Source organism: Urocitellus parryii (assembly GCF_045843805.1).
Source record: "Urocitellus parryii isolate mUroPar1 chromosome 10 unlocalized genomic scaffold, mUroPar1.hap1 SUPER_10_unloc_2, whole genome shotgun sequence".
In the NCBI taxonomy this organism is placed as follows: Eukaryota; Metazoa; Chordata; class Mammalia; order Rodentia; family Sciuridae; genus Urocitellus; species Urocitellus parryii.
The window spans coordinates 884,973-902,967 of record NW_027551755.1 but is presented as its reverse complement, the minus strand read 5'-3'; the positions used below and the strand labels follow the sequence as shown (position 1 = coordinate 902,967).

The 17,995-nt window shown below is 35.7% G+C and overlaps 1 protein-coding gene across 1 annotated transcript in view; it reads left to right on the top strand.

The window, feature by feature from the left end:
- LOC144251235 (broad substrate specificity ATP-binding cassette transporter ABCG2-like) overlaps positions 1-7,863 on the top strand; it is a 29,250-nt gene extending 21,387 nt beyond the window's left edge. The window contains 5 exon segments of the mRNA XM_077794265.1: positions 826-950; positions 2,673-2,821; positions 5,026-5,115; positions 5,792-5,877; positions 7,713-7,863. Coding sequence (XP_077650391.1) covers positions 826-950; positions 2,673-2,821; positions 5,026-5,115; positions 5,792-5,877; positions 7,713-7,863 — 601 coding nt within the window.
- The last annotated feature ends 10,132 nt before the right edge of the window (positions 7,864-17,995 follow it).

The window sequence follows — 17,995 nt, the reverse complement described above, 5'->3', positions numbered from 1 at the left end:
CTGTGCTTACATATGCACCAAGGATAGCAATCATCAGAGAGGGAAGGAATGAAGACAATGGTGGAACAGTTTGAAAATACAGGAAATCCATGTGAAGAAGAGGAAAGATGAGGATTTAGTATCTGAAAGGGTGTATTGTTGAAAGACATGATCACTGAAGGAAAAAGTATTTTTTCTTCTTTTTTTATTATGAGAGTAGCAAAAGTAAAAGGAGAGGGCTGGGATTGTAGCTCAGCGCTAGAGCACTCTTCTAGCACATGCGAGGCCCTGGGTTCCATCCTCAGCACCACATAAAAATGAATAAATAAAATAAAGGTAATGTGTCCAACTACAACTAAAAAAATTAAAATTAAAATTAAATAAAGTAAAAGGAGTTTAGGAAACTGCACCTGCTTATTGGGCCTTGAAGAATAATAAAGCCACCTTTGTCACAATCATAAGTGGGGAGAAGAAAAGCCTCTGTTATCACTGAGATTAGCCCAACATTTTGCTCTTCAAGCAGAGCGCAGCTCAGAGGAGAAATATAGCCTCTGAGGAAAGTGAGGAGATGCAGACTGTGTCCCTGGAGGGATGATGTGGGCCAGAGTGGGCAGCACAGGAGGAGTGCTGTCATGAGAGGATCCCGGCAACAGCCTTGGTGGGCTGATGCTCCAGGGAGGCTGCACCTGAAGTGGAGAATGATGTGGAGGTGGGGGTCAGCCTACAAACCTTGGACATCTGCAGTGTCAGACCTGGTGAAAGCAGGAGTCTGCACAGCAGAGTCTCCTCTGGGCTGTGCCTTCCTGGACTAATCTGGGATGTATGGTATGTGTTTTTGTTCTGCAGACAAGAGTACATCAGTGGATACTACAGAGTGTCTTCTTACTTCTTTGGAAAACTGTTATCTGATTTTCTACCCAGGAGTTTGTTAACAATTATTCTATTTATTTGTACAGTATACTTCATGTTAGGTAAGTAACAAGATAAAGAGGATGTGTCCGTAGTCTTACAAATGAAAGGAAACTAATTTTGCTTTGTAAACATATTTATGGTTTCCAAAACGAAAGATCAAGTCATAAGCCAGGAGAGCAAGTATTCATTCCTCACTTTCTAAAATGATAGTTCAGTTGTCAATACTGTTCTACACAAATTCTTTATTTTTATTTGTTACTTGTGTGTGTGTGCAGTACTGAGGATTGAACCTGGAGTCACTCACATGCTATACAAATGGTCTACCATTGAGTTACATCTCCAGCCCTATTTTACACTTCTATTTTGAGATAGGGTTTTGCTAATTTGCTCAGGCTTGCCTTAAGCTTGGATTCCTCCTTTCTCAGTCAACCCAATTCCTGGGATAACAGGTGTATGGCACTGTACTGGACTCAACTGGACTTTCAAAGCTATAAATACATTTTATGTCAGTAAAATGCTGTGATTCATACAAAAACATCGAAAGAATTCCTTCATATTTGAGACTATGCTGGAGATAATGGGATATTTATTGCTTTTCAATTTTTCTCTGTGTCTCTGTATGTATACCTCTACATAAAGATAAAATATAAATGGAAAAACAATAAATACGTATTAGAGATACAAAGAGAGAGCTAAAAAATCAACATACACACATACACATATGCGCACATGTGCACGTGCGTGCACACACACACACACACACACATACACATATTTATTCTCCTTCTCCTTTTCCCTATTTAAAGAAAGATGATGACTTTTGGATTCAGGGATTTAACAAGAATACTTGTTTAATGACCATAGACACATTCATTCGTGCATTATGCTCAGACTTCTTCCCAGGCTCATGCTGTAAGAATGTAAATGTATTTCTTTCTCTCTCTCATGCACTCACATGCACACATACACACATCACAAAAATATCTATTTTTGACAATACACTGCAGAGTAAGAACCACTGAGAAAGTGTAAACCTTCCAGTTTAGAAATAAAAGTTGTTTCATAAAAAATTAATTATGTAATCTAACCCCTCCCCCACAGTCCTGATTGGTGTTCCTGCAGCAATTGCAACATTGTAAGACTGATGGTGAGCATTAACTCATTAGAGTTCATAAAGTGGTTGAAGAAACTTCATTTGGCTCCAGTCTGAATCAGATTAATAGGATTTGTCTAGGGGGATTCAGCGTATGGATTCTTTCTCTTTCCTTCCCATATATATTGTTATAGAATTGTGATCCCAGGTTTTTTTTTTTTTTCTGACAAATGCATTATAGCAGACAGTGAGTAATGTAGAGATCTCTGGGTACATGGATGTGCTGTTGATGAATTTTCTTTAATAGGAGAAGGCAGTATAATTTGGCTAGATATGTTGCCTGTGTCCACCTCACCAATTCTGAATTGGTCAAAATTACACATAGGGCAACATCAGTGTTATATGGGAAAATGCTTTGGTAGAAAGTGTAATAAATCTGTGTGGTAACATTATACAGTGGTGAACGATGCAATTAATGTCCCTGGGTATTTTGGTCTTGGATGACAACTTTTCATCTTGATACTATTATTTTTCGGAGTATTATGCTGTCATTTGTGCACGGGTGTATATACACACAAACACACACACACACACACACACACACACACACACACACACATACACACACAAAAGTGTCAAATACATGGGAACCTAGGCAGGTAGACTGACCCTTTCTTTTCTTTCAAAGGATTGAAACCAGGGGTGAAGGCTTTCTTCATAACGATGCTTACCATTTTGATGGTGTCTTATTCAACTGGTTCCCTGATCCTTGCTATTGGAGTTCACAGTATTTTTTTCACAGCAACAATTCTAGGACTATATTTTCTATTGATGATGGTGAGTGTGAACTGTGATTGTCTGAGAGGGAATTTTTCCCCTTGTTCCTTCCCACTCTTTCACCTGTCCTTTAAAACCTGCTTTGAGGATTCTGGGCATAGACCTAAGATGCTTTCAGGAGGCCATGGACTAAGATCCTGTTTATATTAGAGAATGTACCACTTTCCTCCTGGCACTTATAAAAACACTGGAAATCCCAAACTTATAGTACAAGGTCACCCTATTAATGGGTTCCTGATGCTTTTTATATCAATATTTTTCTGCTTACTTTTGCTTTTAATGATTCCTTAGTTTTAATCTTTTATGCCTTAAATTTTGCACTCACAATGATGAATCAGCAGAAACTAGTTACTAACCTTTGCCACACAATGACATCAAATAGGAGTGGTTCTCCTATTAATACACACATCCTTTCTTCTACAGTAGGAGGAGTTGTCTTTCAAAGATACATAATTAGCATAAGCTCTTGCCAAAGTTTAATTCTTTCATGTATAAATTTGGCAAAAATCAATGTATATTACTGAAAAAGCAATGTCTTGTTTATAGTTTCTACATTGTCATACAACAAATAAAAGATATGATTAATTATTATGTAAGGTTTTCTACGTAGAAATTTAAAAATCAGTCCCAGGATCACATTTTACTTGGAGATGCTGACTTATATACTAAGCAGTTGGTTAGGTCCAGTTTTAACACATGCAGACAAAACCACAGCATTGTCATTGCTCCGAATATCCCAGGGTACCTCACGCCAGTTAGGACAAGAATTATGTGCACCTCACAGCTGTCTCTTGTGTGTCTCCAGCAGTCCTTCCTGGCATCTTCATTGCCACACTACTTTCTGGTAGCTTTAAATGGAGGGATTGACTATGTTTCCTGCTGTATTTCACCACACTATGTTGTTTATCAGGTCTAGGGTTTGGGTTTTCTAAGGCCTCCTTTCTGAGCTCCAGATGATTCCTAATGTAATGAATATATAGTCTCGACCCTTGTGAATAACAAATTACCTGTTGTATGAAAGTAGAAAAGGGCATGTGATGCTTAGGATTGTTCTTAGACTGTCAGGTTCCTTACTGGGTACATATGATTTAGTATAATTTGAATAGTCAGTAAAATCAGCTCTTCATGTCCGTGGGATCCACATTCAAAGATCCAACCAACTGCAGATCAATACTATGCAAAGCAAAGATTATGTCTACAATGAGTATATGTGCTTATTTCTTTGTCATTTTGCTCTACTCATATGAACTATTTGCATAGTATTTATGTTGTATTAGGCATCAAGAAATATTAAAATGATTTTTAAAACACATTATATTTTTATTTATGCATAAAGAATGTATGTGGGTTACATGAAAATATTATGCCATTTTAAAAATAAGGGACTTGAGCATCTGCAGATTTTTGGTATCTGTGGACTAGATATCCTGAACCAATACCGTTGGGCTACCAAAGGATAACTGTACTTCTTGGTATTATTTTATGTGCAGTTATAGAAAAATTAGAGGACTTAGTCTTGATAATTACAAATCTTCCAAATAAGTGGAAAATATAATATAGATAATATTGTCCTGAATCTCCCAAATAAATTAATGTATAATACAGACTATAGGTATGCTAAGAGCCACAGCCAAGTAATATGATGCATGGCATTTTTGGTTGAAAGGTGACGACAGCTAGCCATTGAGATGATATGATTATGTTAAGATTTGCATTCATGTGGATATTTGACTCCTGCTGTTCACCTGGGCCTGCTACAGGACTCCTGGAGACTTCCCATTGGTTGGGGAAGTGCAGTAGGAGGGAATTCCAGGGGAGGAACTTCCTCTGGGGTTCCAGGAGATTGCTGCGGGAGTGGGTCAGCAATCTTCCCAGGCAGTACAGGGCATTGGCGGCAGTTTTAAAAAAATAAAGTTTGTTCCTGCTTGAGTGGCTCGTGATTTTCTGTCCAGCCAGACTGCGGCATAGGTATATTGTCCTTTTTTTAATACATAAACTATCTTAGCTGTGTGGAGGTATAGATATGCAAGGGATGAAGGATGAAGCTTACTGTCTAGAATAAGTTGAAGAAATTTTAAGAAAGAGTTGGTCCTAGCAGAAGTGTATAGAAAATTCTAGAGTTCTTGGAGAGACTTATCTAGAATTTCTCATAAAATTACTGGTCTTGTTCCGATTCATGGTTTTTGCTTTTTTTTTTTTTGTAGATTTTGATAAATTTTTCACTGGATTTTGGAAACTTTTCCCCTTGGCTGTCATGGATTCAGTACTTAAGTATCCCTCACTATGGTTATATGGTAAGTTGTCCTCATCTGTCATAGGAAATGTATTCTCAAGCTGGATGCAACAAAAACAATGCCTATCCATATTGCTTTGACCATGAGCAGTGAAGGAGTCCTATCCAGGAGTTACCTTTTATGACTGAAAATCTCCTATTAGCCTCAGTTAGTACAAACTCCAGGAGTCACATGGGATTTTCCCCAATCACCTCATTGTTTGAGGAAGATGAAGGTTGTAGAGAAATTAGGGAAAGTAGAAGAAGCAAAAATAAGACCATAATACACTCTTAACTGTATTGGCTTTAGCAAGCCAATCAACTCCAAAGTTACTGTCCATCCATGTATAACCAAATTTCTAACTCACATAATTACAACTAGTTTTGAGGAAAACATAATTATCATAAATCAACATTACCTTTGATCACCACTGTATTATTTTAGTTGTAGTGTTTATGGGACTATAAAATTGGGAAGAGATGATGTAATAACTTCTTGGCCAATGGGAAGCAACATCCCAAGCTTAGGCCTCTTGATTTCCAGGGAAAATAAGGTATTTTGTGGGAAATAGACTGTGAATATGAGACTTTTACATGCTGTAAATACAAAATTAAGATTAGAATTCACATCATTGGGATAATTTCTGGGAAACTTTTGGAATCCAGGTCTGTTTCACTTCTGTTCCCCCTTGTTGTAGGCTTTGCAGTATAATGAATTTTTGGGACAAAACTTCTGTCCAGGACTCAATACAACAAAAAGCAGTGGCTGTTCCACCTATGTGATGTAAGTTTGTGTTCAATGTCACAAAGGGTTTGATTACTCCTATGATGTGATTAAGAAAGGCCCCCAGGTTTAAAGCTGATTTGAGTCCTTTCAAGGCTAACAAAACTTCCTGATTCTAAGTTGTATCACTTGAAATATGAGTTCTTGTACAGTAATATAGATGAACACCCATACAATTTCTGTATTGAACATAAAATTGTGTTTAAGTTTAATGTGGAGACATATTTGTTTTGAGACTTTTGAGAAATTGTTCTGATGTTTTAGTTGTGGGATTCAGTTCTTATTTTTTTCAGAACTATTGATTTTGAAATTAATTGCTTTCAGAGTTTAGTGAAGGATCATAGTCTCTGATCACTTGGATTCTATGCTACCAGTGAGCCCATCCCTTGGAGATTAGTAATAGCTCAAAGAGCAGCAGTAGCATAAAAGTGGTTAACGTTGCTTTGTTGAGATTCTGGCCCTTCTCTTTGTTCACACTTATGGGAAATCAAAGTCTGCATAGTTGTGTGTGTGTGTGTGTGTCTATACATTGACTCAGTATACTCCTTATCAAAGGCTATATCCACTAGAGAAAGAAATACATATTTCAGTTTGTTGACAAGAAAATCTATTTTTGCATAATGTCTTTAAAACTGAAGTGCAAATTTCAATCAATTTAGAAGATCTCATTTTTAATTTTTAATACTACTTTTGTTTTCTATGATTGCTGTTATCTTTGACTTTAACAGATAAATTACCAAGGGAAAAGAGAATCTGGCATGTTCAATCTCTCCTAGATTTTTCAAATATATAGAATTAAGTCTTTGTAAAAACGCAAACCCTATTGTTAATGATTGATAAAGCCTCTACTAAGAGGAGTTTTCCTTACCCACTCTTTTTGTTTTGAGATGGGCATAGTCTCTGTGACAAAAAGTTAGTGCCAGGCTATTAGTCAGGATGAAATGGACGGGAAACATTAGACCACATAAGGAGAAGCTACCACAGCCTTCATGCTCACAGAAGGATCCTTCACATAAGAGAAAATAAGAAGCTCCTCTAATAGCACAGAGAGGTCAAGGATATTTTAGAAATGGCTGAATTCCAAGAGATGCACAAGAATGGCAGCAGGCAATAATTATGACTGCACAAGGTGTTTTTTATTAAGAGCCACTTTTCTACCATGTGGCAAGAATGCTCCATCTTGTTTCAGGTGCTACCTAAGTCTGATTCCTGGGTATCTTTCTGTAGTGGAGTGTCTGTGATGATTATTACCATCATGGTACAAGAGCTGACAGATCCTGACTGCCTAGAAGCATTTGTTTCCTCTATCTGTAGTTGTAGAATTCTTGCCTGAGTTTATTGGATAACTATTCTGTGGGTGAGCCAAACCAGAAGGAACTTTTGATGCTCTCAGTAGGGTCTATAGGTGTCATCAGTTAAAGCTGAGCTTTTACCCACTAGGAGTGGTGAAAAGTTCCTTCATCAATACTTCCTTTGAGAAGAGTAGCATTATAAATTTGAAATGGAATGAATCTGAGGAGACTAGAACTTGGTTCATTGTGTGACTGTAAACTTGGCCAACTTCATTAATCCTTATTAATGAATCCTCCTCTTTGAACTGTGTGTAATACCTATACCCCTTGGGTTATTTTAGGAATTCCTTAACTTATTAGGTGCAAGGTGCTTAGCACAGTATTGAGAAAAATTTTAAGCACTCCATGATAAATATTATATATGTAGTGATGATTTCATACGATTTGGTTACTTATTGGCTTCTAAGAAAGAAATAGTGAATATATTGAGTAAACCTTGACAGATGCTACAAATGTAATCAGAAATTTTGTGTTGAATTTTAGATGTACTGGTGAAGAATACTTGACACTCCAAGGCATTGATCCATCTCCGTGGAGCTTGTGGAAGAATCACCTGGCTTTGGCTTGTATAACTACTATCCTTCTTGCAATTACCTACCTAAAATTGTTACTTCTTAAAAAAAAAGATTTTTAAAATCCCCTTTAATTTACCATGAATTACCCTAATATTAAAAAGGAACACCATAATTTATTTCACCAATGCAGATATTTTTGCCTTTGCTCAGTAGCCTGCATACTGTTGTTCAGAAAAAAAATATTTTTAGTAGAAAATATTCACAAAAATCACAACAAACTGAATTACACATGAAAGAACCCAAGCCAAAACAACTGACCTGTTATATTAGCTCATCTCATCAAACAGTAAAGAAGTCCAGTCAAATTTATTGATCTGAAAAGTAAAATTAAATTACTGAAATGCTTAGAAAGTTAATAATATCTCTAATATGAGTTTTCTCACCTTCAAAATGCATGGGAGGTTAGTAGACCTCTAGTTTTAATAGATGATGAGTCCATGATCTGCCATTCTATAATAAATAACAGATATATATTAATGCTGTATTAAAATATGAAATCTAAAATGTGTTGTAATAACCTGTGTTATTTCTAGGGGACAAAAATCTATGATGGTATAGGTTATTGATGATGTTGGAAGTTAGTGATACTTCTCTAGTGAAATTGTAAAACCTCAGGAGTCTCAGCTGGGGGCTTTGGGTCATAGTTAGAATAGAGACCAAAGGTTTGGGGATGTAACTCCTGTGCCATTTCTGAGACACTCTACTCAGAAGTCACTTTACTTCCCTGGTTGAGTCAGTGGTATATGCATCAGATTCTCCTGAGAGCTCTTGTTAAGACACAGATGCCTGACCCTGCTTGTCCCACCACAGCAATACATGCAGAGCCAACTCCCTGAAAAACACCAGGGCTGGATTTGGTAATTTCCAAGATCATTTCAGCTCAGAAAACTTTGGAATTATGATTAAATGACTGTTATATCTGGGCCTACACAGGATTCCCCTATATACCTCCTTGATTCCCACATACCATCTTCATTCTACCAATAATGTCATATTCTTGTTACTATGTGAACATCAAGGCCAATGAATTTTTGGGGTGTTGACTACAATTCCAGCTTTTTATGTAACTATGTTTTACTAAGTACAGACTTCCTTATTATGCAGAGAAATGCATATCTATACCTTGTGCTCAAAATATACCTTCCAGAAGAAAGAGAACAGCCAAAATTACTAACACATACATTTTAATAAGAATTTAATAGCATCTACAAATAAATTATTATGTTTATCACCATTTTGCATTATTATTGACTTTTTGTATAGTGTTTCATTGTTATAAGAAACATATAACATAAAATTTATCATCTCTATATTTTAATTAAGGTGCATTTTTAAATTACAAATTTAGTTTTCTATGAAGTAGAAAGAAAAATGTTAGTTTTAGATATTTAAGAATATGACTATAATCTTTATAAAATGTTTTTTTTTTTGTTGTTCTTGGATGTCAGAATTAATCTATAATGGATAGGACCAATTAATTTGGTTTAAACTAAAAGGAACCACAGAAATAAATGAATTTCTGTTTCTATTTATACTCCAATTACTTTTTCAGACAGTCAATCAAGATATAAAAAGCCTGTGGCTATGGAAGGCTACTTGGTAAGTTGGGGAGGGAGGAAAAATGGGGAGAAAAAGTGAGTAGTTTGGAGAGGGATGTTAAAGAAGAATATATTCTTCTTCTCCTGCCTTTGAAGTCATCCTATATATATTTAGATTTGAATTTTATTAACATCCATAGCAAATATACATTGGAAAAGTGGGATTACTCATTTATGAAATGTTTTTCACTATTCCAGTGCTTGCTCAGTAGGCATTAGAAGAAAATCTTCAAGGTGGCAGGAATGGAGCTCTCAACTGGTCCTACAACAGCTGGGGCTGTCACAAAGGCTGAGGTACTGACAGCACTGCTGGTGCTAGAGCTGTCAGCAGCAGGAGCTGATGCTGGGCTCTTGGTAAGTTTATGACATTGTAGGAGAGCAGATGAGTCAGCAAATGGGTGTCAAGATGATAGTGTGCAATAGTTGAGTGATCGTTCCTAACATAAGTGGGGACCATGTCTTGGGCTTTAGGTCCTAATACAGGCATAAACTTTTCAGAAATGTTTTTGTATTATCTGTTTTTGCCCTTTCATGGCAAAGTAGTTATGACAAAGACCATTGTCACCAACAAAGCCTAAGTATTTACTATCTGTTTCAGTAAATTTTTTTTTGCTGCTGTGACTAAAGGATTTGACCAGAACAATTGTGGAGGAGAAAAAGTTTATTTGAGGGCTCACAATTTCAGAGCTCTTAGTCCATAGAAGGCTGGCTCCATTCCTCAAGGCTCAACCTAAGCCTGAACATCATGATGGGAAAGGATAGTAGAGAAAGGCAGCTCACATCACAGTGGCCAGGAGGCAGAGTAAAAGACTCTACTCACAAGATACAAATATATACCCAAAGCCACACCCCAATTTCTACCTCCTCCAGCCACACTCCTACCACTTCAGTTACCACTCAGTTTATCCCTATCATTGGATTAAATTACCTATTGGCTTAAGACTCTTACAACCCAATCGTGTCTCCTCTGAAACTTCTTGCATTGTCTCAAATGTGAGATTGGTTGGGGGCGGGGGGACACCTCTCATAAAAAACATAACACTATCTATTCCTTTGTATAACTTTGCAAATATCTACATTAAACCAATAGAGCTTGCAGTATGCTTATACTTAACTACAAGACTGACTAGGATTAATAATAAAATTTATATTCAAATCATTAATCCATTCAAATACATCTTTTAGCCAGGCATGGGGTGCAAAACTCTAATCAACCTAACTGAAAAAACAGGCAATGAAAAAAACATACTCATTTCCCATTAAGTCAAAATATAAAATTTTAAAGGTTTGAATCAGAAATATACAGAAAGGGAAACTCAATTATGTAACAACTCTAGAGTATATATTCAATGTTACCAGGAATCAGGGAAAAAAAGGGCTCAATCTCAACTCATTCTATCAGGAAGTATATGGTACCAGTGCTGGTGAGGTTATGACTTAAACTGGAGTCCTAGTGCACATAATTAGATTATCCTGGGTAGTCATTCTGGTGGGCAGCCTGATAGTCCTGGGTAAAATATTTATTCACTTCACTCTTATTTTTTTTTTTAAGAGAGAGTGAGGAGAGAGAGAGAGAGAGAGAGAGAGAGAGAGAGAGAGAGAGAGAATTTTTAATATTTATTTATTTTTTTAGTTCTCGGCGGACACAACATCTTTGTTGGTATGTGGTGCTGAGGATCGAACCCGGGCCGCACGCATGCCAGGCGAGCGCACTACCGCTTGAGCCACATCCCCAGCCCTCACTTCACTCTTATTACTCGAACCCTTATCATACATCCAGAGAGGAACACATGAAAAGTTAACAAGGGAATTATGTTCATGCAAAGATTTTGAAATGATGGCAATAGAACCAAACATTCACTAGAGGAATGCATAAGTAAAATATGGTGGCTTCATACTAGTAAATACTACACAAATATCAGAACAACTTACTGGATTTACATAATACAGAAGAAATATACTGTAATAATTAAGACATGAATACTACATTAGTAATGTATAAAGAAAGACAAGATCCTATATTATAGTATAAATTCACTTACTTATACTAGTCAAACCTCTTTAATTATAACACATAAACAAAATATTTTTCTACATATCCAAAATCATCAGAAGGGCCCATTTTGGGAGAAATGACAGTAATGGAACAGTATACAAATGGAGAGGAAAATATAACAGCAGTGCATAAGATAAAATGGCTAAAATATTTATTGGGTTTGATATGAGAAACACATGACACTACATCCAACAAAAATCGAAATCATTAGCCAGGCATGGGGTGCACAACGGTAATCACAGTTATTGCGAAGACAAGCAAGAGGATTACAATTTCCAGGGCCAGCTGGGAAACCTATCTTAAACCCGTCTTAAAAAAGGCTGAGCATTAATTCAATTGTAGAGCACTTCCCTAGACTAAATGAGGGTTCAATATCCAGTAGAGAATTTTGTTTTTGTTAATGCACAGGATGCATTTTACTAGAAATCTTAGAGGTAGAAAACAGAGTAACTGACCAAGAAACTGTTTAGTTTACTTAAAGACTTTGGACAAATTTGCTTGGTCATATGCAAATAAACTATCAAGATAAAATAGGTCATTTACCATGGCTTTACTAAAAATATTTTTAGTTGGGATTCAAATTGAGACATGGAAATTTGCTTTTCAAACCTTTATAATTTTATACTTTGATCTAGTGGAAAACAAATGTGTTTTCTTCAGGTAAAGAAGAGCCGTTAGACATGTTATTTCAAATGTCTTTCTAAATTATTTTTTTCTAAAAAAGTCTGGACTAAGATAATAGACAAAAATAACAACTTTATTTGCAGTTGCACATTCTATTATGCAGTATGCTTATATTTAACTACAAGAGTGACTAGGATTAGTAGTAAATTTATATTCATAGCATTAATTCATTCACTACATCTCTTTAGAGTTGAAGTTCATAGGCATTAGATTTTCTGGGAACACTTACTGCCTCCAATGGTTAATGTACATTGCATTTCTCAAAGCTTTTTAGTTTTCTAAACCACTTGAGAGCTTTTAAGTGTAACTTACAAAGGGTACATAGCTTATTTTTGATAACAACTCTTAACCATAATACTTTAATTTTCTGGGTAACTTACTGAGTCCCAATTATTATGGCATTTGTTGGTTCATACTGAAAAGTGGCATATATTCCCTTTTTTTCAATCCTCTGAATGCATACAGCACAAGTGGATAATACCAATATTTCAATGAAATGCCCTTGTCTTTGTAGTGCTAATATTGTGTAATAAAATTCTAATAGTCACCTTAATTACATCTTGGGTGTATCTGTGGCCCAATAATATTAATATATCCTTTAGTTAGTACAAGAACCAGCAGTTGAGCTGGGAATGAAGCTTAGTTGTAGAGTATTTACACAGGATGCTCAAGGACCTGGGTTAAATCCCTAGAATCATTAAAAATATCAGTTCATAAAAGAAAAAACCTATAGATGATTCATATAACAATCCTTTAGGAATTGCAAAATTGATGCCATTTTGACTTATTACACTGGCAAAATACATTCTGTTTTAATCAGAGGATTTGTTTTCCTTCCTAGAGACCATTTGAGATGCACCAAGTCCTGTCCAGATTTCTTATTGGCCACATAGGGTAGTTAAAAGGACTGTGGGTTGAGCACAGTTTATTTTAGTCAATTCATGTTTGGTGTCCTTTACCTCTTGATAACAATTTGTGAGCTGGCACTGTTTAGTGGTGACGTATTACACAGAGAAGCTCAGGAAAATCAATGGTTGAGTGTTTAGCATGCCTCCTTAATATTGGCTTTACAGCTCACATGTTTAATCTCTTGACAATAAAATGAAACTCCCTTACTATGTTTTATGGAAATCTACCCATAAGATAAGGATATCAATTACATATTAAAAAATCGGAGCTATGAACACTAGGTAGTGGATAGGCAGCAGGTGTCTAAACTGAAGCATAAGTGTTGACAGCTTGAACCCTTACTGTTTTTCCCATCACACCCATCAATAGCAGTTAACTTGCCCGAGACTTTGTCAGGAATATAATATATCAATGCATATTCAGCTTCCATATCCACCAATACTGTTAATTTCAATATTTTTGAAGACCAATGTACTGCTAATTTTATATATGGCCTCCTGTCCAGATACACAATTCAGATGCCTGAACCTTGACCCCCAACTTACTCATCCTTTAAGCAAACAGCCCAAAATTCATCAGGCAAGTTCATGGTGCTTTTATTATAACTCTTTTTAAATTTTATATTTTTTAAAAAAAGAGAGAGAGAATTTTTTAATATTTACTTTTTAGTTTTCTGTGGACTTAACATCTTTATCTTTATGTGGTGCTGAGGATTGAACCCAGTGGCCCAGGCATGCCAGGCAAGTGTGCTACTGCTTCAGCCACATCCCCAGCCCCTATTATACCTCTTAATAGCAGGAATTTGTCTTTGCCTCTTTTGGGAGCAGCAGTTATTTTTTTATTCATGATTATCTCCTCTTTCTTTTCCTTCTTGGAAGATAAGTGTAGTTGCTTCCAGATTGTACCATAGTGGCATTAGGTTGCTTATCTATTTTCTTTTCCTCCACACTCGTTTGTATTAATTCTACCCACATCTGTTCACAGGAGAACTGAAGTAGTCTTTCCCAATTTTAGATGGATTTCATGGGACTCCATTTTCTGCTACAATCTTTCTATCTCTCCTAGATTAGCTATCATTTGTGTGATATATATGAGAGACTGCATTCCCACTATGTGGCAGATGAATTTCTTCAGATGTTTTATGAGTACATTTCTTTACTATATAATGAAGATTCCCACCTACAGATTGGAGACAAGGGAAGTGGCCAGTTTCAATCCCCTTTACCCGAATAATCACATTCTTTGAAGCTCTTTTTATCTCACCATTATGAACAACAAGCCTTCCTAGGCACTGACCAATAATTACCTCAATGACATGTAATTGTGCCTTATAACTATAGAGTGGTATATTTAGTGACATTTCTCCACAAGTTCATAGAATCATCATCACAGTGGGGTTAGGATCTGCTTTATTTGTCATGGTATCCTCAGCATCTACCACGTCTCACACTGTATGACATAAGTATAGTATACATTAGTATACATTATATATTATAATATATAGTATACACAATATAAAATATTTATGGAGATATAATGGTGGAGTATCTATTTGAACATTAGGGCTATCTTATTCTGAAGGACTAATAAATCTTTATCATTTAAGAGAGAATCTTAATATTCAATAGCAGATATGAGAACAGAACATAGAATACATATAAGTTCCTGGCCACAGGCTCCATTTTCAAGACTGATAATTTCAGTTGAAATGTTGTCCAACTTCTCTTTCCTAACAGAGGCATCTAACATTTTATATTGGTTTCCAAATTGCTAATTGATGCATACCCATGTCTCTGCTGAAATGGTTAAAGGGTGGGTCATCTGAGCAGGCTTTTAATAGCAGACAGGGGCTGAGATAGGATTTCAAAATGGTGGCAAGATGAAGCTTGCCTACTTACTCCCCATTCAATAATGCAAGTGTCACATAAGTGTCTCTGTACTAGGAGGTCTTTTCCTCTGTGTGTGGTGGTAGTCATTTCTATCTCAGGCATTTCACACCCCTGTGGGTTATTTTTAAATGGAGGATGGGATGAATGCACCCTACAGTTTGCTTCTCATTGGCTAAAAAATGATTTTTGTATTGAAAGTAGCCTCTATATCTTATCTATTATCTATCATTCATCTATCCATCTATCAATTATATATCTATCATCTATCTTTATGTGAGGACTTCAAGAAAAGCAATCTCTTCTTGTGCAGTAGTATAAAATTATTTTAATATAAAAAACAAGGTTTTATTTTCATGTTGTGATATTTGATCTGATAAAATGATTGAATAACCTGGAAGGTTCTGCCTATTAAGGCACAACATTCAAATGAGACCTCATTTGAGCAGTTCAAGTCACCACAGCTATGTTCCTCATGTAGGTGACTGATAAACTGAAAACTAGAAGGCCAGGGTCAACTGAAGGATCCACTGAAGGACTCTCAGTTCCTGGATTGTGGCTCTTTAGGATACATTCTGGTGTCCCCAAGTCCTAATACTACCAATGTTACAGGGTAACAAAGAATTAAACTTCCCCTAGTGTTTCTTTAAAATGTAAAAGGGAGAGGACATTTCACAGGGTTAAAAATTAGCTATAGATAGGCTTGTTGGCACATGCATATAATCCCAGTTACTCAGGAAGCTAAGGAAGGAGAATAAAAAGTTTGAGGAAAGCATGAGAAATTTAGCAAGATCCTGTCAAATAAATAAATAAATAAGGTAGGGGTTGCGGCTTGGAGGTAGAATGCCGAAGGGTCCAATACCCAGTACAGAGAAAACAAACAAAGTTTTATGCTAGTGAGTGACTGTGAAGGTGCTGACATTAAAGTTAAAAAAAAAGCATGTGAGAATATTCTATTATTCAGATAAAGTAATATTTGGGGTAATTATAAATTTGTACGTGCTCTAATTTTTTTTTGATTAAAAACACTTAAATGGATAAATTAAAGACCATAAAGATGATATTTGATTAAGGTCTGCAATGGAAAATAACATGAATTTTCTAAAATCAATTTTGTCTGCTCTTTGCCATGATGGGAAGTAAAGTGTGAGAAAAAAGATGCTCATTTATAAACATGGAACCTATATCACCATACTACAAACAATAGTATACATACTAAAGAATGAAGTACAAATGTAGTAAAATACAGTGGTTCTGGTTATTAACTTCCTAAATTCTGCCAAGTTGATATACCAAAATGATGCAGAACTGAGAGAAGATATAAAAACAAAGCAAAACATCAGAATACAATACTGAAGAATACCCAGCTATTAATGTAACATTTCTTAAAGATGATTTCACATTTCAGGCAGTTGTGGCAGTTGTGGAGAGCTGTCAAATAATAAAAGTGTCAATATTATTGAAAAAGTCTTGCTACTTATGTCAGCAATTGAATTCTTCTGGAAGGATAATATGTTTTCATTCTACCTGTTATTTCACTTTGATTAATATGAAAAATAATTATTATTAATTGATGTGGCTCTGTGAATCCATGTACAATCTGGGTAAACCATGATAACTCAATTTTTTACAATGGTTACTCTGGATCTGAAAATTTAAACTTCTTAAAAGAAAAACAAGAATTTTTAAAGAATTACCAGAATTGCATATGTTCAAAAATCTAATATTTTCATTCACTCAAAGTGAGATAAAAGTGGATTTGTATTTCCAGGGTCAGGTTTTCATAAATCATTTCAATTTCTGACTTTTATCAAACAGTAATTAATTAAAGATAGCTCTGCCCACATACACAAAAAGCCCTATCAATCAATTATCATAGGAGTCCTCTCCTTTACTAACTACTAACTCCTTCATACATGAGACAGAAATATGATGCTGTCTAGTTTTCTTTTGTTCTATTTTGTTTTTTGCATGTATGGGAACTTAGAAAAAAAGATAAAAGAAGTTCTAAGTTTTGTCTAAAATATTAGAAACATCTTTTCTCTTATTAAATAAGTTTAAGTTCTAAGTATATGACAACAATTTTCAACAGGAATGAAACTATACAGGGATGTCTTTTCAGAGACTCCAGTCCAAACTAGGTGCTAAAAAGACCTTGGTCTATGAAATAGTGCTGGTTTTCTATAACTGTTTCATTATATCTCAATGTGCAAGGGCAGGTAGCATGGACATCAACATTTAATAATGGATTGACTTCTTTGCATTTGTGGGTTCCGTTTTGAGTGACAATTTTTAACATTTCATAATGAACAAGTGGCAACCATGAATATTTCTTCATCCTTGATAAGGACGTGATCTCACATTAAATATTTTCTCCTTAATTATATAAACACTGAAGTCATCAACCTGAGCATAGAAGGTGTGGAATATTAACTGGGCATATCTTTGCCACCTCTAGACAGTCATGGCAGACTCACGGTCATGTTAAAATTGGAATTTGAAGAACTGTAAAGAGGGAAGACATTAAAAAAAAAAAAGATTGGAAAAGCCCAGTGGAATAGACATATAATGGCATATTTTTTAGCCATAAAAAGGAGTGAAAGTTTAATATAAGCATGAGTCTGGAATCATGCCAGAGAGAGACCAAAGATGGTGGATTAGAAGAGAGTTGCACTTTTTAGTTGCTCCATAGCTTGGGATTCAAGAAGCAGGAGTTTTGCTCCTCACAAAGCTCTGTGACAAAAGAAATTCACTGAAATTTGATACTGGAAAGTCAGAGAATAAAAAAAAAAAAAAAACAAAAAAAACAGAAATTTGGTTTCTTGTAACAGAGGACAAGAAAGCGTGCATTAGAGCCAAAGCAGTGGTGGCAGCAGCACGAGTTCCCCACAGAGTGGAGGGAAAACACAAACAGAAAGACAGAAGTGAGGCACACAAATTCAGCATGAGAAAACCTGTGGAACACAAAAGCAGTCTGAACTTAGCCAAACTCCCAGAGCTGGTGTTTAAAAGTGCTCTGTGTTTCTCAACTGGAAGAGCTGAGGCAGGCAGCCATCTT